The 22,441-nt window shown below is 47.6% G+C and overlaps 1 protein-coding gene across 5 annotated transcripts in view; it reads left to right on the top strand.

Moving 5' to 3' along the window:
• LOC121861193 (septin-7-like) overlaps positions 1–22,441 on the top strand; it is a 63,024-nt gene that overhangs the window by 8,263 nt on the left and 32,320 nt on the right. For all 5 annotated transcript variants that reach the window (XM_042358778.1, XM_042358779.1, XM_042358781.1 and 2 more), the window contains exon 2: positions 10,686–10,821. In XM_042358778.1, the coding sequence (XP_042214712.1) occupies positions 10,686–10,821 (136 nt within the window). The remainder of the gene's footprint in view (positions 1–10,685; positions 10,822–22,441) is intronic.

A 22,441-nucleotide genomic window follows, 5' to 3' on the forward strand; every position in this document is an offset into this window, starting at 1 on the left:
TCTGTCTGTCTGTCTCTGTGTGTGTGTGTGCGCGTCTGTGTTCGTCTGTCTGTCTGTGTGTGTCTATCTGTCTGTGTCTGTCTGTCTGTGTGTGTGCGTGCGTGCGTCTGTCTGTCTGTATCTGTGTTCGTCTGTCTGTCTGTCGTCGCCCTACCAGTCTCAGGCAGGAGTGTGACTCACATAAGGTAAACTTGTTGAATACTACACGTGACTGAGGACCTGGAGGTAGGGGGTGTATCAGGCTAACACACACACACAGGTTGTAGTACACTTATATATTAACTGCAACACACAATACACTTACAGCTGAGTTTTTTTTAACAGTTTTAATCTGCCAGTTACCGCCACTTGATCAGTAATATGTTGTAATACGAACACTTGATAAACTATTGTGTGAGACGCTTACATGGTTCTCAAGTCAATTTTACCTCAAGTGCCTCTGAGGGTCCTTTGAAACACTGTAAAATGAGGACCAGGTCCTCTCAGGTCTTCTGCCCTAGTGGTCCCAAATATCTCTAGCGACCTCACCCAGCCCGAGTGTCCCTTCCCAACCCTCGTGGCCCCATTCAGTCCTAATAGACCCCACCCAGCTGTATTAGGCCCCTAAGTCCTATCACTGGGGTGAGGAGCCACACCACCACACGGGGGTGAGGGGCCACACCACCACACGGGGTGAGGGGCGACACCACCACACGGGGGTGAGGGGCCATACCACCACACGGGGTGAGGGAGCCACACCACCACACGGGGTGAGGGGCCACACCACCACACGGGGTGAGGGGCCACACCACCACACGGGGGTGAGGGGCCACACCACCACACGGGGTGAGGGGGGGCACACCACCACACGGGGTGAGGGGGCCACACCACACGGGGTGAGGGGCCACACCACCACACGGGGTGAGGGACACACCACACGGGGGTGAGGGGCCACACCACCACACGGGGTGAGGGGCCACACCACACGGGGGTGAGGGGCCACACCACCACACGGGGGTGAGGGGCCACACCACCACACGGGGGTGAGGGGCCACACCACCACACGGGGGTGAGGGGCCACCACCACACGGGGGTGAGGGGGCCACACCACCACACGGGGGTGAGGGGCCACACCACCACACGGGGGTGAGGGGCCACACCACCACACGGGGTGAGGGGGCCACACCACCACACGGGGTGAGGGGCCACACCACCACACGGGGGTGAGGGGGCCACACCACCACACGGGGTGAGGGGCCACACCACCACCACACGGGGGTGAGGGGGCCACACCACCCACACGGGGGTGAGGGGCCACACCACCACCACAGGGGGTGAGGGGCCACACCACACCACACGGGGTGAGGGGGGCCACACCACCACCACACGGGGGTGAGGGGCACACCACCACCACACGGGGGTGAGGGGCCACCACCACACGGGGTGAGGGGGGCCACACCACCACCACACGGGGGTGAGGGCCACACCACCACACGGGGGTGAGGGGGGCCACACCACCACACGGGGGTGAGGGGGGCCACACCACCACCACACGGGGTGAGGGGCCACACCACCACCACATGGGGGTGAGGGGCCACACCACCACCACACGGGGGGTGAGGGGGCCACACCACCACCACACGGGGGTGAGGGGGCCACACCACCACCACACGGGGTGAGGCCACACCACACACGGGGGTGAGGGAGCCACACCACCACACGGGGGGAGAGGGGGCCACACCACCACACGGGGTGAAGGGCCACACCACCAGGGGTGAGGCCACACCACCACACGGGGGGTGAGGAGGCCACACCACCACACACGGGGGTGAGGAGCCACACCACCACACGGGGGTGAGGGGGCCACACCACCACACGGGGGTGAAGGGGCCACACCACCACACGGGGTGAGGCCACCACCACACGGGGGTGAGGGGCCACACCACCACACACGGGGTGAGGGGCCACACCACCACACGGGGGTGAGGGGGCCACACCACCACACGGGGGTGAGGGGCCACACCACCACAGGGGGTGAGGGCCACACACCACACGGGGGTGAGGCCACACCACCACACGGGGGGTGAGGGGCCACACCACACACGGGGGTGAGGGGCCACACCACCACACGGGGGTGAGGGGCCACACCACACGGGGTGAGGGGGCCACCACCACACGGGGTGAGGGGGCCACACCACCACACGGGGGTGAGGGGGCCACACCACCACACGGGGGTAAGGGAGGCCACACCACCACACGGGGTGAGGGAGCCACACCACCACACGGGGGGGATGAGCCACACCACCACACAGTAAGGGAGGTCACACCACCCACACGGGGGGTAAGGAGCCACACCACACACGGGGTAAGGGAGCCACACCACCACACGGGGGTGAGGAGGCCACACCACCACACGGGGGTGAAGGAGCCACACCACCACACGGGGGTGAGGGAGGCCACACCACCACACGGGGGTGAGGAGCCACACCACCACACGGGGGTGAGGGAGGCCACACCACCACACGGGGGTGAGGAGCCACACCACCACACGGGGGTGAGGGAGCCACACTACCACACGGGGGGTAGAGGAGCCACACCACCACACGGGGTGAGGGAACCACACCACCACGGGGGTGGGGAGGCCACACCACCACAGGGGGGTGAGGAGCCACACCACCATAGGGGGTGAGGAGGCCACACCACCATACGGGGGGTGAGGAGCCACACCACCACACGGGGGAGGGAGGCCACCACCACACGGGGGTAGGAGGGCCACACCACCACACGGGGGTGAGGAGCCACACTCACCACACGGGGGTGAGGAGGCCACACCACCACACGGGGGTGAGGAGCCACACCACCACACGGGGGTAAGGGAGGCCACACCACCACACGGGGGAGGGAGCCACACACCACAGGGGGTGGGGAGCCACACCACCACACGGGGGTGAGGGAGCCACACCACCACACGGGGGGTAAGGAGCCACACCACACACGGGGGTAAGGAGCCACACCACCACACGGGGGGAGGAGCCACACCACACACGGGGTGAGGAGCCACCACCATAGGGGGGTGAGGGAGCCACACCACCACAGGTGAGGGAGCCACACCTCAGGGGGGTGCGGCAGCCACCTCATGGTGTGGCAGCCACACCACCACAAGGGGGGTGGGAGTGGTGTCGTGGCTCTCCTCAAGACTGCTGTGATAAGATGACCTACAGTACAGTATTGAAACAGTTTATTTAGCCAGAAAACACAGATACAGAGTGGATAATAATAACAATATTAACATGGCTGAGACAGTTGAGAACCTGAGCTCTCTTTTAGGCACCTGATATATACTATACATTTATCTCAAGGAAGTATTATGTAACATTTAGTATCATCTGGAATAGTACAATAGCATGGTGGTAATAAGAACATCTCATAATGTTACCACGGTTATCACTTCAATATTGATTTTTTATTTATTTGTTGCATTTATATTATAAGTATATTCATAATTTACAGTGGAATTCAAAATATAAATATGATCAGGGAAGCAATAGAACATGTGTTGTGTTAAGCTGGAACAAGAGGGCAGAGCAGTACAATGCAGTAAGGTGGTTGTGTTGTGGAGCAGGACACTCCATAATTATATCTGTCTAATGGCTGTCTATCGTGACGTTCCTTATCTGTAAATCTGTCTATTTCTGTCACATTGCTGTGGGTTACAGGCGTCACAAAGTGTAGGGACAAACAGTACACTACTGAGTGGAGCTACACAATAGTAACAGTAAGCTTACTCGACCAGAGTTATTTGTCTGTGCGGTGATAGAGTGGACACAACGCTCACCTCCTGTCCAAGAGGTTGTTGGTTCGATCCCTGGGTACTCCTAGCACCTAACGTTACAAGGTGGGTACAGCGTCGGTCACTGTGTACCCAAGGTTTAGTGTACTGTATCCACCTAACTCTGGGACCCACCTTCACACATTTATCATATGACGTCGCCTCATCACTGAGTTATAAGTTTATATCATGTTAATGGGAGTAGCTGTGGTACTGTAGAGGGTGAACTGAGAGGAGAGAGTGAAGGTTAGTTACTCCGCTTCTATAATTATGATATTGATTACGAGCGGCGGCCGTCCTCACCTACCCACACGTCTGAACAACACTGGCAGTTACTTATGTTCACACACACACACACACACACACACACATCCATGCCTGTTAGGATCACATTCTCAAGATAACTTAGTCGTATATATCCTGTCTTCACCGAGCTCTGTGACATGGTGGGGAGTCCCAGTGTGAGTCCCAGGTGTGGGGAGTCCCAGGTAGGTGAGTCCCAGGGTGTAGGTGAGTCCCAGGTGTAGGGGAGTCCCAGGTGGTGAGTCCCAGGGTGTAGGTGTGTCCCAGGGTGTAGTGTGTGTCCCAGGGTGTAGGTGTGTCCCAGGTGTAGGTGTGTCCCAGGTGTAGGGAGTCCCAGGGTGTAGGTGTGTGTCCCAGGGTGTAGGGTGTCCCAGGAAATGATGGGGTGAGTAATGAAGACTTAAACAGGGTCATGAGCGATCTATGAGTCATTTAGGTCAATTTATGAGGTTTGGTGGGGAGGGGGGGAGGGTGGGGGCCAAGAGGTGTATAGTTGAGTGTGAGGTAGGTGGCTGTTTGGGAGTTGAAATTCCAGTCAGCATCACACACACACACACATATATCGTGGGGAGGAGTTGGTAATAATGATGATGATGATGATGATGATGATGATGATGATGATGATGATAATTAAAGATCATACAAGAGGACTACAAACCCTGCCCGCAAACCTTTACTATAGCAGGATAAATATGGGACTAGGGACCTGATACTGTACATTAATGTAGTCCCCGCTGGAGACTGTCTCATATCATCGTTTTCTTTAATCTTCAAACACCGGATATGCCATTATCGTGCGAACCGTTTCCTTGGCAACACTTGATTTAGTTTGGCACGTTATGCTTCAAAATCTTATCTCATATTGATCAAACTCACAAAGATTAGTGCTAAGCCGCCAGCCCGTTGTGGAGTCAGGGCCGCTAACATCAAGGCCGGAGTCCCGACGCTAATATCGGGAGATGGGCGGACAGCACGGGCGGGTGGTGCTCTCAGCTGAGTTACTAATACCTGATACACGACTCACTAGGAGGGGTCCAACGAATTACCCAAAAGTACCTAAAATGTACCCAAAAGTACCCAAAAGTACCCAAAATGTACCCAAAAGTACTCAAAAGTATATTAAATCAGGGTAAAATCTTAACGAATATCTGTTATACATACACAAAACATGTCTAATAATATTTTAAGTGTAATATTGTAAAAATAATTTGTAAGATGAAATAATAAACAGCGAAAACTTTCAGTATTGGCGAGCGCTAAATTCCAAAGAGTTCGTAACAAGGAGGTAACTCAGATCCATCTTGATCATTTCGCCAACTCCAACCTAACCTAACCTAACCCAACCTAACCTAACCCAACGAAAAGTAAATCCTACGGCTATGTTAAATACCCCAAAGTAACAGAAACATCGGTAATTATATCTCCATTTTGGATAGGTGACTCTTTGGAATTTAACATTTTTCGCTGTTTATTATTTCATTATTTTGACTACATTTCAATGAAAACATTATTAATCAGGTTTTATTGATGTAAAACATATATTCGTTAAGATTTTACCCTGATTGAATATACTTTTGGCTACTTTTGGGTAATTCGTTGGACCGCTAGGGAGGGATACCGTCTCCACCCTAGGATAAAATTTGAACGATTGTATTTAGATGTGATTAGAATATAGTGCGAGTTGCAAACTTTACTCACTCGTTTGGACATTTGTGTGAGGATACGAGTATGCCCTGACCTAAAGGTGCGGCCAGGGTAATAATAATAATAATCAAGAATACTGTACTGTACTGCACATAACAGGACATGGTATAGTAAACATGGTATAGAAAACAACACAGCAGTAGAGGCCAGATGGTGAAACCCCTCCACCATCCTGTATGACCCCCGCATCCGTCTAGTGAGGTCCTGGGAAATGATATATAAATAATATAAACATAACGTAACAGTAAGCTAGTGTAACAGGATATGTCAGGAGCTGCCTTACTGTACTGCGTCTGGTGTGGGAAAACTTGGTGCTACAGTTGTTGGTACTGAGTAGTAGTCATGATGATAGTAATATTATTATTATTATTATTATTATTGTTATTATTATTATTATTATTATTATTATTATTATTGTTATTATATACGTTCATATATTTTTTATGCGGTGTGTGTGTGTGTGTGTGTGTGTGTGTGTGTGTGTGTGTGTGTGTGTTACGAGGAAATACCTGGTGAGGTGTGTCCAGTGAATAATGGCTTGATGACGTAACCTGCCTTTCTGACCATGTGTGTAGGTGACTCACTTTTGGACACCTCCCTCCCTCCCTCCTTCACCCCATTCTTGTTTCTGCTCGTTCCCCCCTTCGCCTCTCTCCCTCCTTCCTTTCCCTCACTTCTCACCTCATTATATCTTTAATAGTATAATGTATCAGACACGGGTCGAGTCATTGTAGTTATGATGATAATGTGGTCAATGATGCACGGGCTGACACACACGACGTGGCAGAGTAAATATTGAAGTTGTGACTCACATGCCAATGGGTGTTGGCGAGTCTACCTCACATGGGACAGTGATAGGCTCACATGGGACAGTAATAGGCTCACATGGGACAGTGATAGGCTCACATGGGACAGTGATAGGCTCACATGGGACGGTAATAGGCTCACATGGGACGGTAATAGGCTCACATGGGACAGTAATAGACTCACATGGGACATTAATAGGCTCACATGGGACGGTAATAGGCTCACATGGGACGGTAATAGGCCTACTGTTTAATTCTAATCTTGCCATCGCTGGAAACTGTCTTAAATAATCTTTTTCTTTAACACCTACAAAATATAACCTAATGTCTCTTATCATTGGGCGCGGACAGTTACCAAGGCAATAGGCAGGAGATTTTCACCCAAATATTTTAATCGTGGATCTTGGGGGAAAATACCTGATCAGCCGTACCAAGTTTAACAGTGAGCCAAATATTACCTTTGTGGTGCAGGTGTGGCCGGGGGGGTGTGGTAGAAGGTGTGTCCCCATAGTGTGGCTTTATCTACAGCTGTTTGCCGTAGTGTTACTCTGTGTGTATGTAACGTAACCCGCTGTGTAAGTCTTCAGAGATAACAGGGTGGAAGGAAATACTCGAGTGTGTGTGTTTGTGTATGTTTGTTTACTCAGTGTATAAATGGTTAAAAAACTTACCTACAGTGAGTGTGTGTATGTATGTATGTATGTATGTATGTATGTATGTATGTATGTATGCGAGTTACGTACAACTTCCCGCTGGGTGACACACGTTCACAAGGTAAGTGTGAAGTCGTCAGTGTATCAGCCGCTACACCCCAAGGCTCCTGCTGCTGTGTCTAGCTTTAGGAACCTTAACTTACTTGTTATTGCTTCTTTAACTGTACCTTACTGTACCATGTTTACTGTACCTCTAGTCCTGTTAGAGTACTGTACTTTACTCTACCATGTTTACTGTACCTCTAGTCCTGTTAGAGTACTGTACCATGTTTACTGTACCTTTAGTCCTGTTAGAGTACTGTACCTTACTGTACCATGTTTACCGTACCTCTAGTCCTGTTAGAGTACTGTACTTTACTCTACCATGTTTACTGTACCTCTAGTCCTGTTAGAGTACTGTACCATGTTTACTGTACCTTTAGTCCTGTTAGAGTACTGTACCTTACTGTACCATGTTTACCGTACCTCTAGTCCTGTTAGAGTACTGTACCTGCAATCGTGTACCCTTATAAATAAATTACTATACCTGTACCCCTGTTTGACGATTGCTGTACCTGCACCCTTATAAGACAATCACTGTACCTGTAGTGTCCCCTCATAAGACAATCACTGTACCTGTAGTGTACCCTCATCAGTGTATTGCTGTACCTGTAGTCATGTACCCTCATAAGTGTATTGCTGTACCTTTAGTGTACCCCCATAAGTGTAATCCGGAGCATTATAACAACCTTTCACAACTAACTGCTTACCAACATTGTGGCATTTAAAATGACAGTAGTCTAATTAGGAAAGAAAAAGTACTGCACAATATGCAGATGAGCATGAAACATAGTTTTTACACAAACTGGCCTATATCTACATTGTGTGAGCGCTGTGCATACATTAGTTTGTATGACTGCTAATTCACATATCCCTTCTGCAGCAGGAATAATGCGAAGACATAGGCTGGACATACGTGTAATTGTAAATATGACGACTTACACCGCGATAATACCCTAGGATTATCTAATGCTAACAAGGAATATTCTTCATCTACAAGCAAAAGTTCTTTTGGCCTATCAAGAGTATACAGTGTGTTATTTACATACCAAGGGAAGGATTAAAAGCCATGCATTAAATTTATGCTGCTTTAGCACAGGTATGTGGATAAGGATAGCATTGTGCGCGAGAGTTGACTCCAACAGAGGATAATAGTATTCCATCTCATGATCCTTGAAAGTTGGAGTTAAATGATACTTCAACTTGGCAATCTGCAATGCTTCAAGAAGAGTCTTCACAGGCACAAGCTTTGCATTCACCCGCCCTAATCCTGCATCCACGATGCTGTCGATTAGTTCAATGTTCATGCGGTCCCCTAACTTAGCTACATCATCGGCAGTTGCTGTGCCAAACAGAGTGCTATTGATAAGACCCACCAAATTAAACAATCCTTATATACTATATGTTCACCACGTCCTCTACACTGAAAACGCGTCCAAGGGGAGCAACAAGCGCACCTGGCTTGAGGACTTCTGTGGACATATCTGTCAACACAACGGTGCCACAGAGCAGTAGGAGCAGCACCCTCATGATCCTAGCCATTCCATACACAATTTTTATTCGTTTATTGTTTGCTTGCAGAACTAAGTTTCATACAATATTCATTAAGCACTCTGCTTCTGTACTGTCTATAACATTATTACCATCTGTGGGTAATAAATGTTCATGGGTCTTCTTAAGCCGATCCTCATGCACGACATCTGCGATCTGTGCATTAGGCTTCCAAATTTTTAATTTGTTGCCCGCTTCTTTGGCGATAATGCGGAATGGACCCGAAAATTTAGCCGAAAGCTTGGAGTTCCATTCAGTTTCTCTTACCATAACAGCATCGCCTATCTGTAACACGACAGGTTTAGCTTGTTTATGTTGCTTCACAATCATTTCAGCACGTGACGCTGCTAAATGTGTTCTTACTTGGCCATGAATATCCGCAAATACATGGATTTGTTTTGCCGCGAAATCATCCATATTATAAACAGGGCTTGGCTTGTCTGTGAGTACATCATAAGGCAGACGTTTGTCTGTGCCATAGACAATGTAGTAGGGTGATTTGCCCGTAGAGCTATTAATCGACCCATTAATAGACGCTGCGTGACTCGGTGAATGAACAGAATGACGGCCCGAATGAGAGAGGCTAGACCGCTAGACTCGGTGAATGAACAGAATGACGGCCCGAATGAGAGAGGCTAGACCGCTAGAATCTCAATGAGGCGAATGAGAATAATCAGGGCCCGTGGACGGGACTGCAGGCGATTGACCCCTGCCAATTAACACTAAACTGGTTAGATCTGGACAGCTGTGTTTGCCCAGGTGCGTGGTCATGCCCGGGTGTGTCTTGGCCAGGTGTGGTTTGGTCAAGTCACCCGCTAACTCAAGTAATTAGTGGCCGGGGTCAGGTCCCTTAGGTCCTGACCCAGGGTGTGTGTACCACGAGGCATGAACAGTACTCCCTGCTATATGTGTCGTAATTCTCTGGGCTGTAAGCTGTGGTCTGATAAACAATCATGACAGTATGGCCGTCGGCAGCTGATAGTGACCTCACTTCTGAGCGGATGCCGCCTCCACCCTTATTATACCTCCATGGTCTCCACACAGTATGCAAACAGACCGGATAGTTTCACTTCACAACGCTGTATATGATGACAGATGATCAAACATGGAAGAATCTACAAAAAATGCACGTTTAATTGTGGCATGGCAGATTATGATCCACGATTTGCAGTGGCAGAAATTCTGAAGAAAGAACGCAGATATAGGGAGCCAACAGAAGCCTATCAAACAAGAAAATTGGCTGTCAAATTCTTCACTGGTGGTTCATTTTAAGATAGTTATTATCTAGTATGAAATATTACATAACTACCACATGCTTCCATCTACATTCCACAAAAATGTTTTGTACCTACAGTATTAGCCCTTATATTTTCACAATTTTTGTCAATGCTGAGTTACAGTATAGCAGTATGTATGAAATGTTTGTCTTTTTCAATAAATATTACCTGGTATATGGTACTACGCAGTTTTATTTAATAGAAATTACCATTTTTGCATCTACTGTACTGTGTTTCCTTAAATTCCTTTGATTTTTCTATAATTATCGGCTACTCTAACTACTATCTTTTAATATAAATGCCAGGTACAGTACTTGGAGTCTGCCCCTTTTAGATATATGTGCCCCTTTTTTTAAAGTGGCCCACTAATAAAAATTCCTTAAAGTCCCTGGACAGTTATTATAGTGAATGTGTGACGAACTAAATAATACATGTAAAAAAAGAGTACACGACGCGCTTAACTAACTCACTATTATGTCCTCAGAACAAGCTGGTGAAGGAGTTAGTGAAGGAGAGGAGGCCGAGGGAGGTGGACGGCTACGTTGGCTTCGCTAATCTGCCCAACCAAGTGTATCGGAAGGCTGTTAAACGAGGCTTCGAATTCTCACTCATGGTAGTTGGTGAGTATTGTTTGTGTTAGTATTAGTGTTTGTTAGTATTAGTGTTTGTTTGTGTTAGTATTTGTGTGTCACGTTGGTCAGGGTATCTCCTGCGTCTGCTGGCCCTATGAATGCTTTATCTGTGGCGTTGTTTTTCTTACCTCTAGATTTCCATTGGACAACACAGGGTGAGAGGGAATTTTGTGTCTTCCATGTGTAAACAGTCCTCCTGCCGATGGTGTGTCACTCACCCTCACTACAGCACCATCACCATCAAACACTGCACCACCATCATCACCACCAAACACTACACCACCATCACCACCACCAAACACTACACCACCATCATCACCACCAAACACTACACCATCACCACCAAACACTACACCACTATCATCACCATCAAACACTACATGGTGGTAGGTGTGGTAACAGTAAGCAGTGGCACGTGTGTGGTGGTTGTGGTAGGTGTGTGGTGGTGGTGGTAGGTGTGGTGGTAGCTGTGCTGGTGGTAGCTGTGGTGCTGGTGGTAGCTGTGGTGGTGGTGGTGGTAGCTGTGGTGCTGGTAGCTGTGGTGGTGGTGGTAGCTGTGGTGGTGGTAGGTGTGGTGGTGGTGGTAGCTGTGGTGCTGGTAAGTGTGGTGGCGTCATGAACATAAGCTGTGGTGTGGTAAGTAAGCCGTGAACATGATCTACATTCTGTGTGTGTGTGTGTGTGTGTGTGTGTGTGTGTGACCGTCCACCTGGGATAAGTCTTCCTCCTCCTCCCTCTCCTCCTCCCCCCTCCTCCTTCCCTCCTTGGTGACGCCGTAGTTCAGACGTGACAGTGCAGGTCACGTCTTCAGGCTCTGTCACCAAGACGAGTGTCAATATGGAGGCCCTCACTATTTTTTCCTTCGTCCTACATTCCCTCCTCGCCTCTCCTCTCCACACTCCTTATTTTCTTTATTTTTCCTCCTTCGGGTCGATTGGCTCCTGTCTTAACAGTCCCCAACCCAACCCATTTAGATTGAGCCCGGTGCTAATGGTATAGGTTAGGTTAGGGCCTATTAGGACTGGGGCCCATTGGACCTTTAACTCATTGACGTAACCTGGTGTTGACCTTCCCCGTGTGGACCTGACCTGCCTCTCAGGGCGCCGTGCCGCTCTCCACACCTGGGAGGCGGGGTAAGGGGGAGGATGACTGTATGATGTTAATGTAAATCTTGGTAGTTCTGTGTGTGTGTGTGTGTGTGTGTGTGTGTGTGTGTGTTGAGGGTCAGGTTAAAGCTGTCAGCCACGCGCCACCCGCCACACTCACCATCGTCATCAAATTCCTTGTTCAGCAACGATATTATTCAAAGTTCCTTAATTGGTCTCTTTAGGGCTATAACGGTAGCAGTAATGATGATAATAATAATAATAATAATAATAATAATAATAATAAAAATAATCGGTTGCCTGTTACAATACTAATAACTACTATCAAAGCTTTGTTTAATACAGACTACTGTACTGTGGAGCCGTGTCTATACTGAACATGAAGTGAAGAATACTGTATCATAGTTGGAAATATATCCTAAAGTGATTAGTTTATGTGATGGATAGTTTTGAGTGTGTGTGTGATAATAAACGGTTTATTAATAGAGTTGCAGCCGGTGGCTGGAAATATACAAACTTACATGTGATTTAGACGTAATGGTATGCGTTCAATACATTTACAGGGCTGTACAGTACATAAATCAGGAGTTGTTTATTATTTTAACAATAGATGGGATGGTGCTATTCTTATATCTATCAGTGCGGGCTCTTATGGGCTGAATTTTGTTGTAGTGGCGGACTGCTCGAGGTGGGCGGGGGACTGCCGGTGGCAGGAGGTGGCGATGACAAGGTTGGTGCAGTAGTCCACTGCCAAACCTTGCTAGTGCTTGGTGGTGGAGGTCCCTGGGGTTGGCATTTCCAGGTGAAGAGAGCGTTGTTGTAGCCGGAATAGTCTGCGCCGAGCATGATTCTGCAGGCTCGTTTCTGTACCTTCTCTTGCTGATGTTGTTGGGTAGAGTTGAGAGAAGACGCATACGTTAGTTGGGGAGAATAAAGGCGTTGTAGATAGCCCTCAGCTCAGGCGTGGGTGTCCCAAGTGACTTGAGTCGTCGTAGCATGTAGAGGCGGTACGAGGCTGCCTTGATTGTGTTGTTTACATGGGCCTTCCAGTCCAGTTTGTGGTCTATGGTAACACCCAGGAGTTTGGCAGACTGCACCAACTGGAGAGGATGGGCACCCACTGTGACTGCCGGAGTGGTGGCGGTATTGATGTGCATGACTACGGTTTTGGTGTGGTTGATGGTGACCTTGTTCTCCGTAGTCCATGCCTGTAGCCTGTCCAGGGTGCCTTGTAGCGCTGAGTAGTCGTGTGTGTGTGTGTGTGTGTGTGTGTAAAATTGATTGATTGATTGATTGATTGATTTGGTCTGTCCGGAGATTGGAGGAGAGAGGGAATGAATGGGATGCGGTGCACTGCTGGTTCTGGCTACCGGGTGTGATTCTGGTGTTATTGTTGGCGGTGGTGGTGTTATTATTGGTGGCGATGGTGTTATTGTTGGTGGTGATGGTGTTATTGATGGTGGTGATGGTGTTATTGTTGGTGGTGATGGTGTTATTGTTGGTGGTGATGGTGTTATTGTTGGTGGTGATGGTGTTATTGTTGGTGGTGATGGTGTTATTGTTGGTGGTGATGGTGTTATTGTTGGTGGTGATGGTGTTATTGTTGGTGGTGATGGTGTTATTGTTGGTGGTGATGGTGTTATTGTTGGTGGTGATGCGTGTGATGGTGTTATTGGGCGGTGATGGTGTTATTGTTGGTGGTGATGGTGTTATTGTTGGTGGTGATGGTGTTATTGTTGGTGGTGATGGTGTTATTGTTGGTGGTGATGGTGTTATTGTTGGCGGTGATGGTGTTATTGCTGGTGGTGTGATGGTGTTATTGTTGCGGTGATGGTGTTATTGTGGTGTTATTGTTGGTGGTGATGGTGTTATTGATGGTGGTGATGGTGTTATTGTTGGTGGTGATGGTGTTATTGTTGGTGGTGATGGTGTTATTGTTGGTGGTGATGGTGTTATTGTTGGTGGTGATTGTGTTATTGTTGGTGGTGATGGTGTTATTGTTGGTGGTGATTGTGTTATTGTTGGTGGTGATGGTGTTATTGTTGGTGGTGATGGTGTTATTGTTGGTGGTGATGGTGTTATTGTTGGTGTTGGTGGTGATGTTTTTGCTAGTTTCTTACTGCCACAAACTATCTATGCTACACTTCCTGTTGTTGTCGTCTCACCTCACCTGTTATTGTATATGTGATATAATTGTCTCCCTGTGTGTGTGTGTAATAATAATAATAATAATAATAATAATAATAATAATAATAATAATAATTAACGGTTTATTGAAAGAGCATGACAGTCGGAAGGCTGAAAATATACAGTTACATAATTGGGGAATGGGTCTCTTGATTGACAAATAATATACAAGTAACATATGTGATACAAATATGATATATAATAACTAGGTGGGGAGAAGCTCAAACTACAGGGCATTTCAACATAGTGACAGTGCAAAAAATAAGATTGACTGGGAGTGAATACACTGGTTGATTACAAGTTACTGATAATTTTTACAATGGTTGGGACTGGGATGTTCTTATAGCGATCAGTTCGTGTTCGTATGGGCTGGATACAGTTGTGGTGTCGAACAGCAATTTTCGGGCGAGGGATCTCAGGTGGTAGTAGGAGCCGGTGTGTGGTGTCAGGAAGGAAGGATGTAGAATGGTGAAGGAGAGTTGGGGAAGATGGAAGGGTTTTTGGTAAGAAGTAAGGAAGGAGGGAGGAAAGAAGGAAGGAAGGAAGGCATGGGAAGGGAAGAGGAGGAGTGTGGGGGAAGGAAGGAAGGAATTGTCAAATAAGAAAGATGGGGAGAGATGATTGAACAGGGGACTAAAAGAGAGAGGGAGAGGAGGGGTGAAGGGGAGACAGTAAGGGATGGAGGAAGGTGAGGGGAAGAGGGTCAGTGAGGGGAAGGGAGAGGGTAGTAGTCTCCCAGGGGATCACCACGAGAGGGGAGTTGAGTAGGGTGAAGGGGTAGGTAGGGTGAAGGGGGAGGAGGCCGACTCTCTGTCTGTCTGTCTGTCGGTCTGTCTGTCTGCCGGTCTGTCTGTCTGTTTGCGTGGGGTACAGTGTGGGTGGTGGAGGGTGTGGGGTACAGTGTGGGTGGTGGTGGGTGTGGGGTATAGTGTGGGTGTACAGTGCGTGGAGTGTGGGGGGTACAGTATGGTGTGGTGGTGGGCGTGGGGTATAGTGTGGACATACAGTGGGTGGAGTGTGGGCTGTATAATATGGGTGGGAGTACAGTTGGTGGTGTTAAGGTTGTAGGTGTGAAGGTGTTGGTTAAGGGTGTAGGTGTTAAAGGTGTAGGCGTGGTGACCTGTGGTGAGCATGCTCGCCTCACAAGCGAGTGGACCCGGGTTCTATCCCCGGGCAGGTTGAAACTATGGGCAAGTTTCTTTACGCCATTTGCCTCTGTCTACCCAGCAGTAATTGGGACCTGGATGTTAATCGATTTGCGTATCTTATTCCGGGGTAATGGTTAGCCAGTGCAGTTGGCGAGTTGTCCGGTCTTCTCGGACTATTCCTTGACACTGGGTCATGCAGCTCCTTAACTCAGGGTGTGGTTGTTGTGGTGGCGACAGCTTCTATACCTTAAACAAATATTACGCCTAGGTGGCCCTTGGGCCGGCCATCCTTGTTACACGAGGGGCAACCATTATTTTATTAAGGGTGTAAGTGTTAAGGGTGTAGCTTTAGGGTGTAGGTTAAAGGTGTAGGTGTTAAGGGTGTAAGTTAAAGGTGTAGGTGTTACGGGTGTAGGTCTGGCCCACCAGTTTATTGAGGTATAATCCAGGTATATTGGTGGTGATGATTCAGGGTTCCTATTACTCTTATCTGTGCTTGTGTTGGGCTTATACCTGTGTGTGTGTGTGTAAACAGTGGTCCTCCCCACCCTGCTCTATGGCAGCGAGACATGGGTCACATAGAGGAGGCACCTCAAGGCACTTGAAAACTTTCACCAACATAGTCTACTGTACGTTCCATCCTCCGAGTTCGCTGGGAAGACAAGAACAAATGCCAGTATTCTTGCTGACACCAACTGTAGGAGCATCGAGGCTACCATTATTCACGAACAACTATGTTAGACTGGCCATGTTACCTGCATGGACGACAGTAGACTGCCAAAGCAGCCACTTTACAGTCACCTAACAAATATTAAGCGTAATGCTGACGGGCAACTGAAAAGGTATAAGGATAGTCTTAAGACAAACCTGAAAAGGTGCCAAATCGACCCCCTCACCTGGGAGACGATTACTCCACACCGTAACGCTTGGAGGATCACCACACGAGGTGGTGTCATTACTTTTGAGTTAGCCCGACTGCATACCGAGGCAGGCAAGCACCAATGCCGGAAAGACGCTGCCGCCGCCCCTCCCGCATTTGATGTAGCCCCCCACACGTACAATATCTGTGGACGACCCTGTCGGTCCCGTATCGGCCTCTTTAGTCACCTGAAAACTCACCAACAAAGGTGACAGCAAAGTAGTAGTAGCAGTAATAATAATAATAATAATAATAATAATAATAATAATAATAATAATAATAATAATAATAATAATAATAATAATAATAATTAATGGTTTATTAAGAAAACATGGCAGCCCGAAGGCTGAAAATATACAATGAACAGAGATGATAAGTTACATATCGGGGAGTGGGTCACTTGGTTGACAAAAGCTTTCAATACAGAAACATAAGAAACATAGAGTCAACATATAGATTAACTATAGATCTGGTACTGTGGGAGCTGGTCTGTAGACATTCTTGTGACCTGATGTCAGCGCCAACAAAGTCGCTACAGGTAGTGTGTGTGTGTGTCAGTTTAACCTCTTGTAAATATCCAGCTCTAAAGTACTAATTATTCTCTCCCTTTCATTTCATTTACCTTCCCCCCCCCCCCTTTTTTTTGTAGATAAAGGAGGGGTGAAGGAAGAATAGAGGTGAGGGAAGGAAGTTATAGTTCGGAAATAGAAGAAATTTAGGAAGAGGTAAGAGAGGGCGGGCTGACCGCCTCGCTAAGCTAATAGTGTGTTAGGGTTGTGTCATGGGTTAGTTATTGTCTGTCAACACAGGCACTAGACATTCTACCCTGTCCCATATATGGGTGTTTTAAGGACCTTATTTCATATTCTGCCGACCCTACTGGCGGATGCTGGTCTAGGGAGGTTGTCTATTGCCTGGCCGTGTAGATCAGGGGTGGTAACGGACCTTTTGAGATTTGGTAAATTTTTGGGAACCATGAATGGCTGTTGCCGTTATCTGGCGGGAGTCTTTGAAGGAGTTCTTGCTCTGATCGTTCTATCTTTTGCCAGACTCTGCTGGCCAGGGTGTGCAGCTGCTGGTTGATGGGTTTCATTCTCAGGTCTTTATGTATCTCGGCTGTGGTTCTGGTGAAGGGGTATCTTTCACCTGTCCCCTGCCACACCTTTCTGTCTCATTCCCTCCCCCATTACTCCACCCCTCTCCCCCATTACCCACCTCCATCACCCACACCACCCACCCTTCCCATCCCCCCCCTCATCACCCACCCTCCCATCATCCACCCTCCCCATCACCCACCTCCCCACATCCACCTCCCCACCCCACCCTCCCCATCACCCACCCCTCTCCACCCTCCCCCATTACCCACCCCCCACACATCCACCTCACCCATCACCCACCTCCCATCACTCCACCTCCCCCACACTCCACCTCCCATTACCCCACCTCCTCACCCACCCCCATCACCCCATCCCATCCCACCCTGCACCCCTCCCTCACCCTGCACCCCTCACCCTCCACTTGACCTCGCCACGTGTACACTTGAGTCGTTTTGGTCTGTCCACCCATCTTTCTTTTTTAAAGTCTGAGTTCTGGTCAACTTGTGGGGGTGGTAGTGGTGGTGATGGTAGTAGTAATAGAAGTGGTAGTAGTGTTGGTGGTAGTGGTGGTGGTAGTAGTGGTGTTGGTAGTGGTGATGGTAGTAGTAATAGAAGTGGTAGTAGTGTTGGTGGTAGTGGTGGTAGTAGTGGTGATAGTAGTAGTAATAGAAGTGGTAGTAGTGTTGGTGGTAGTGGTGGCAATAGTGGTGGTGATGGTAGTTGTAATTGAAGTGGTAGTAGTGTTGGTGGTAGTGGTGGTAGTAGTGGTGGTGTTGGTAGTGGTGATGGTAGCAGCAACACGAGGAGTAAGGTACCCCAGGGAGTGACACACAGGTTGTCAACACCCTACAGGAGACCCCAGGTATGGCTAGGTAAAGGTCCTGCTGGTCTCTCTCTCTCTCTCCTTCCTGGCATCACAACACACAACACCGTCACAACACAACACCGTCACAACACCGTCACAACACAACACCCAAGTTAAAGTTGACTATAAAATTCAATGAGCTGAGGCGACCAGTTGACGTGTGTCTTGCAGTGGCCTTGATGGTGGTAGTGAGGTGGTGGTGGTGGGTAGTGGGAGGTGGTGGTGGTAGGGGTGGTAGGTGGTGGGTGTAGGGGTGGTAGTGAGGTGGTGGTGGGGGTGTGAGGTGGTGGTAGGGGTGTAGTGAGGTGGTGGTGGTGGTAGGGTGTGGTAGGGTGAGTAGTGAGGTGGGTGGTGGTAGGGGTAGAAGTGAGGTGGTGGTGGTAGTGAGGTGGTGGTGGCAGCTATCAAACATATTAGGTTGAAGGGAGGGATCCCTATTATATGTGGTGTCCTGCCTAGAAGGAGAGTTGGCAATGAATGGTTGTCAAGGGCAGTTGATGCCAACGACCGTCTTGACAGATATTGGTAGAAGGGATATGGTAGAAGGGACCTTTATGCTAGGGATGGGGTGGCAACCCTGGCCTGCTCTCTCGTGGTAGTGAGGTGGTGGTGGTAGGGGGTGGTAGTGAGGTGGTGGTGGTAGTGAGGTGGTGGTGGCAGCTATCAAACATATTAGGTTGAAGGGAGGGATCCCTATTATATGTGGTGTCCTGCCTAGAAGGAGAGTTGGCAATGAATGGTTGTCAAGGGCAGTTGATGCCAACGACCGTCTTGACAGATATTGGTAGAAGGGATATGGTAGAAGGGACCTTTATGCTAGGGATGGGGTGGCAACCCTGGCCTGCTCTCTCGAGAGGGCAGTTCAAAAGATGTCAAAGTCTTTAAACTGCGAGGGGAGCATATGAGCACGAAGGTGGAGGAGACTGCACTGGGAGTGGGTAAACAAAGTGAAAGGTTACAGGGAAATAGTGCTAGGAATGATGACAAAACTAAATTAGGCAGGGAGTTAAAACCTAAACGCATCAAAGAGAGGACTCATAACACGACTAACTTAAATTTCTACTACGCAAACAGTAGAAGTATGAGAAACAAAATGGTTGAAATCAGGGCGTTTGTATGTACAGAAAAAATTGATATAATAGCATTCACCGAAACATGGATAAAGTTAGACTCCCGTGGTTTACCTGTTGAATACGAAAATGCATGTTGCAAATTATTCCATACCGATGGGCAGATTAGGAAAGGAGGCGGAGTAGCAATCGATATCAGGGATAATCTGAAGTGTGAAATAAATAAGGAAATAAAAACTGAACTGAATACAGAAACAATTTGGATAGAATTAATCGATGGTAGAGAAAAATTAATCACAGGAGTAATATATAGACCTCCTAATGTTGATAGAGTTAGTGAAGGTAGCAAGGGAGGCGAAGTCAAGCCCCAAGGGATTCTTTTAAATGTATCAAACTAAAACATGAGAAAAGATTGGACCAATACAGTCAGATACTGGCGAGCTAACTGATAATGACGGAGAAATGAGCAATAATCTGAAAAAAATATTTTTCAACAGTTTTCACCACCGAAAATTTAAACATGATACCCGAGGCACCGACTCTATACTGTACAGAGATAGCGAAGAAAAGAGATTTAGCGAGATAGTCGTGACTAGTGACGATGTTAGTAAGTAAATAGACAAACTAAAGCCTAAGAAGTCATCAGGTCCCGATGAGACATTTGCCAGAGTATTAAAGGAATGCAAGGAAGAGCTTAGTATGCCTTTAGCAAAGTTGTTTAACATGTCCTTAAAAATGGGTGTAGTACCAGAATCCTGGAGGATAACGAATGTAATGCCGATTTTCAAGAAGGAAGATAGATCACTATCCTCTAACTACCGTCCGATCAGCTTAACATCAATTGTAGGCAAATTACTGGAAGCAATAATTTCAAACTTTATTCGAAATCACCTGGAGAAACACAAGTTGATCAATGATTCCCAACGTGGCTTCACAAGTGAGCGTTCATGTCTGACAAATCTATTCACGTTCTTTGCAACTGTTATCGAATCATTGGATGACGGGCATGATTATGTGGTAAACCTCGACTAAAGCAAAGCCTTCGACAGGGTCCCCCACGAAAGACTAATATGAAAAGTGGAGACTCATGGAATTGGAGGAGATATTCCAAAATGGATTAGTGCGTGGTTACAGGACAGGAAAGAGCGAGTAGCATTATTGGCATTAAATCGTATTGGGGTAACGTCACTAGTGGGGTACCCCAAGGCTCAGTAGTCAGGGTACTTAGACGATTACTATTTATTATACTGTATACATAACGACATAGATATCTGCGTAGACAGCAACATACATAAAAATGCTGACGACACTAAAATAGGGCGTGTAATTATATCTGACGAGGACTCCGAAAAACTACAGGAAGATCTAGATAAATTTTTTGCAAGGTCTGAAAAATGGCAGATGAAATTCAATGTGGACAATTGCAAAGTACTAAGTCTAGGAGATGTAAACAGAGAAACCAGATATCAGATGAACAACGATGTTATAGAGAAATCTGACTGTGAGAAAGCTTTAAGAGTAATGATAAGTAGGAATCTTAAACCAAGTCAGCAATGTGTATTTGCTCGAAACAAGGCTAATAAAGTACTGTACTTGGGTTCATACAAAGGAGTGTTAGTTACAAAACTAGAGAGGTAATTCTAAAACTGTATCTTTCGCTTGTGAGACCCCACTTGGATTACACGATTCATTTCGGGTCACCGTACTACAGAATGGATATAGAATCCCTAGAAAGAATTCAGAGGAGAATGACAAGACTAATCCCGGACATTAGGAACCTTGAGTACAGAGACAGGTTAAAGCATCTTAATTTGCACTCCCTCGAGAGACGTAGATTGGGGGGTGATATGAAAGAGGTGTATACCGGTAAATGGAAGTCATGGTTAAACAAACATGAAATAGCAAAGGTACTTAAACTATCCAACCAGGAGCGAATTCGTAGCAATGGTTTTAAATTAGACAAATTTAGATTTAGGCGCGAAATAGGTAAACATTGGTTTTGAAATAGAGTAGTGGACGAGTGGAACAAGTTACCAAACATCATCATTAATTCGAATACGCTGGATAGCTTCAGTATGGGCCAATAGGCCCGCTGCAGTTTCCTCCATTCTTATGTTCTTATGTAGGGGTTGGTGGTGGTAGTACTTGTAGGGTGTGTTGATGGTGGTAGTGGTGGTGTTGGTGTTAGTGATGGTAAGGGGTGGTGGTAGTGATGGTACTGTGGTGGTGGTGATATAAGAGGTGTGAGTGAGATGGTGTTAAAGGATGGAGGTTTTTTTTTTTGTTTAACAAATTTATTGACAAAGCTTGGAGTACAGTTTGCCTGTTCTGAGTAGTTCAGTCAGGTCTTGACACTGAGGGTGGTATCACTTCTCACTGCCGCGATGGGCAGAGGTTCATACACAAAGAAATACATCATATTCATTAACAGCTATATATATAGAGGTCAGATTCATGTGGGTAATGTCACTGTTCACTGCCATGCAGGACAGAGGTTCGTACACAAAGAAATACATCGTATTCATTAACAGTATACATAGATCAGAATCATGTGGATAATGTCACTGTTCTCTGCCATGCAGGACAGAGGTTCATACACAAAGAAGTGCATCATATTCATTGGCAGTACACATATAGGTCAGAGTCATGTGGACGATGTCACTGTTCGCTCTCATGCAGGGCAGTGGTTCATATACATTGGATGTCATATTCTAATTGAAGACTAATCAGTGTGGGCTAGCAAATTTGGGGAGAGGAAAGGTAGTGAGATCGAAGGAGCAGGAGGTGAGTGTGGTGGAAGAGAGCTGTAGGGGGGCGGGGGGGAGGTGGTGCAGTTGTGTTGGTTTAGGTCGGGTGATATAGAATAATGATGGTGTGTGTGTGTCAGAGAGAGAGAGAGAGAGAGAGAGAGAGAGAGAGAGACTTAAGGACATGCTTAGTATATTCAGAGTTGTGTGGGTGAGTGTTGCTGGTGGAGAAGATGGAGGAGGGTGGTGGTGTGGTGGAGGAGGGGAGGGGAGGGTGGTGCTGGTGGAGAAGATAAGGGAGGGTGGTGATGGTGTAGTGAGGAGGAGAGGGAGGGGGCAGTAGGAGGTAGTAAAGGGTGGGGGGGAGGGTATAGAGGTAAACACGGGATATATATAGTAGCACCTTCCTCCTCCTCCTTCCTCCTTCATCCTGCCTCTCCCTCACTCCCCCTTCCTCCTCCTCCTCTTC

This window comes from Homarus americanus, unplaced genomic scaffold, assembly GCF_018991925.1.
Source record: "Homarus americanus isolate GMGI-L3 unplaced genomic scaffold, GMGI_Hamer_2.0 scaffold21314, whole genome shotgun sequence".
Lineage (NCBI taxonomy): Eukaryota > Metazoa > Arthropoda > Malacostraca > Decapoda > Nephropidae > Homarus > Homarus americanus.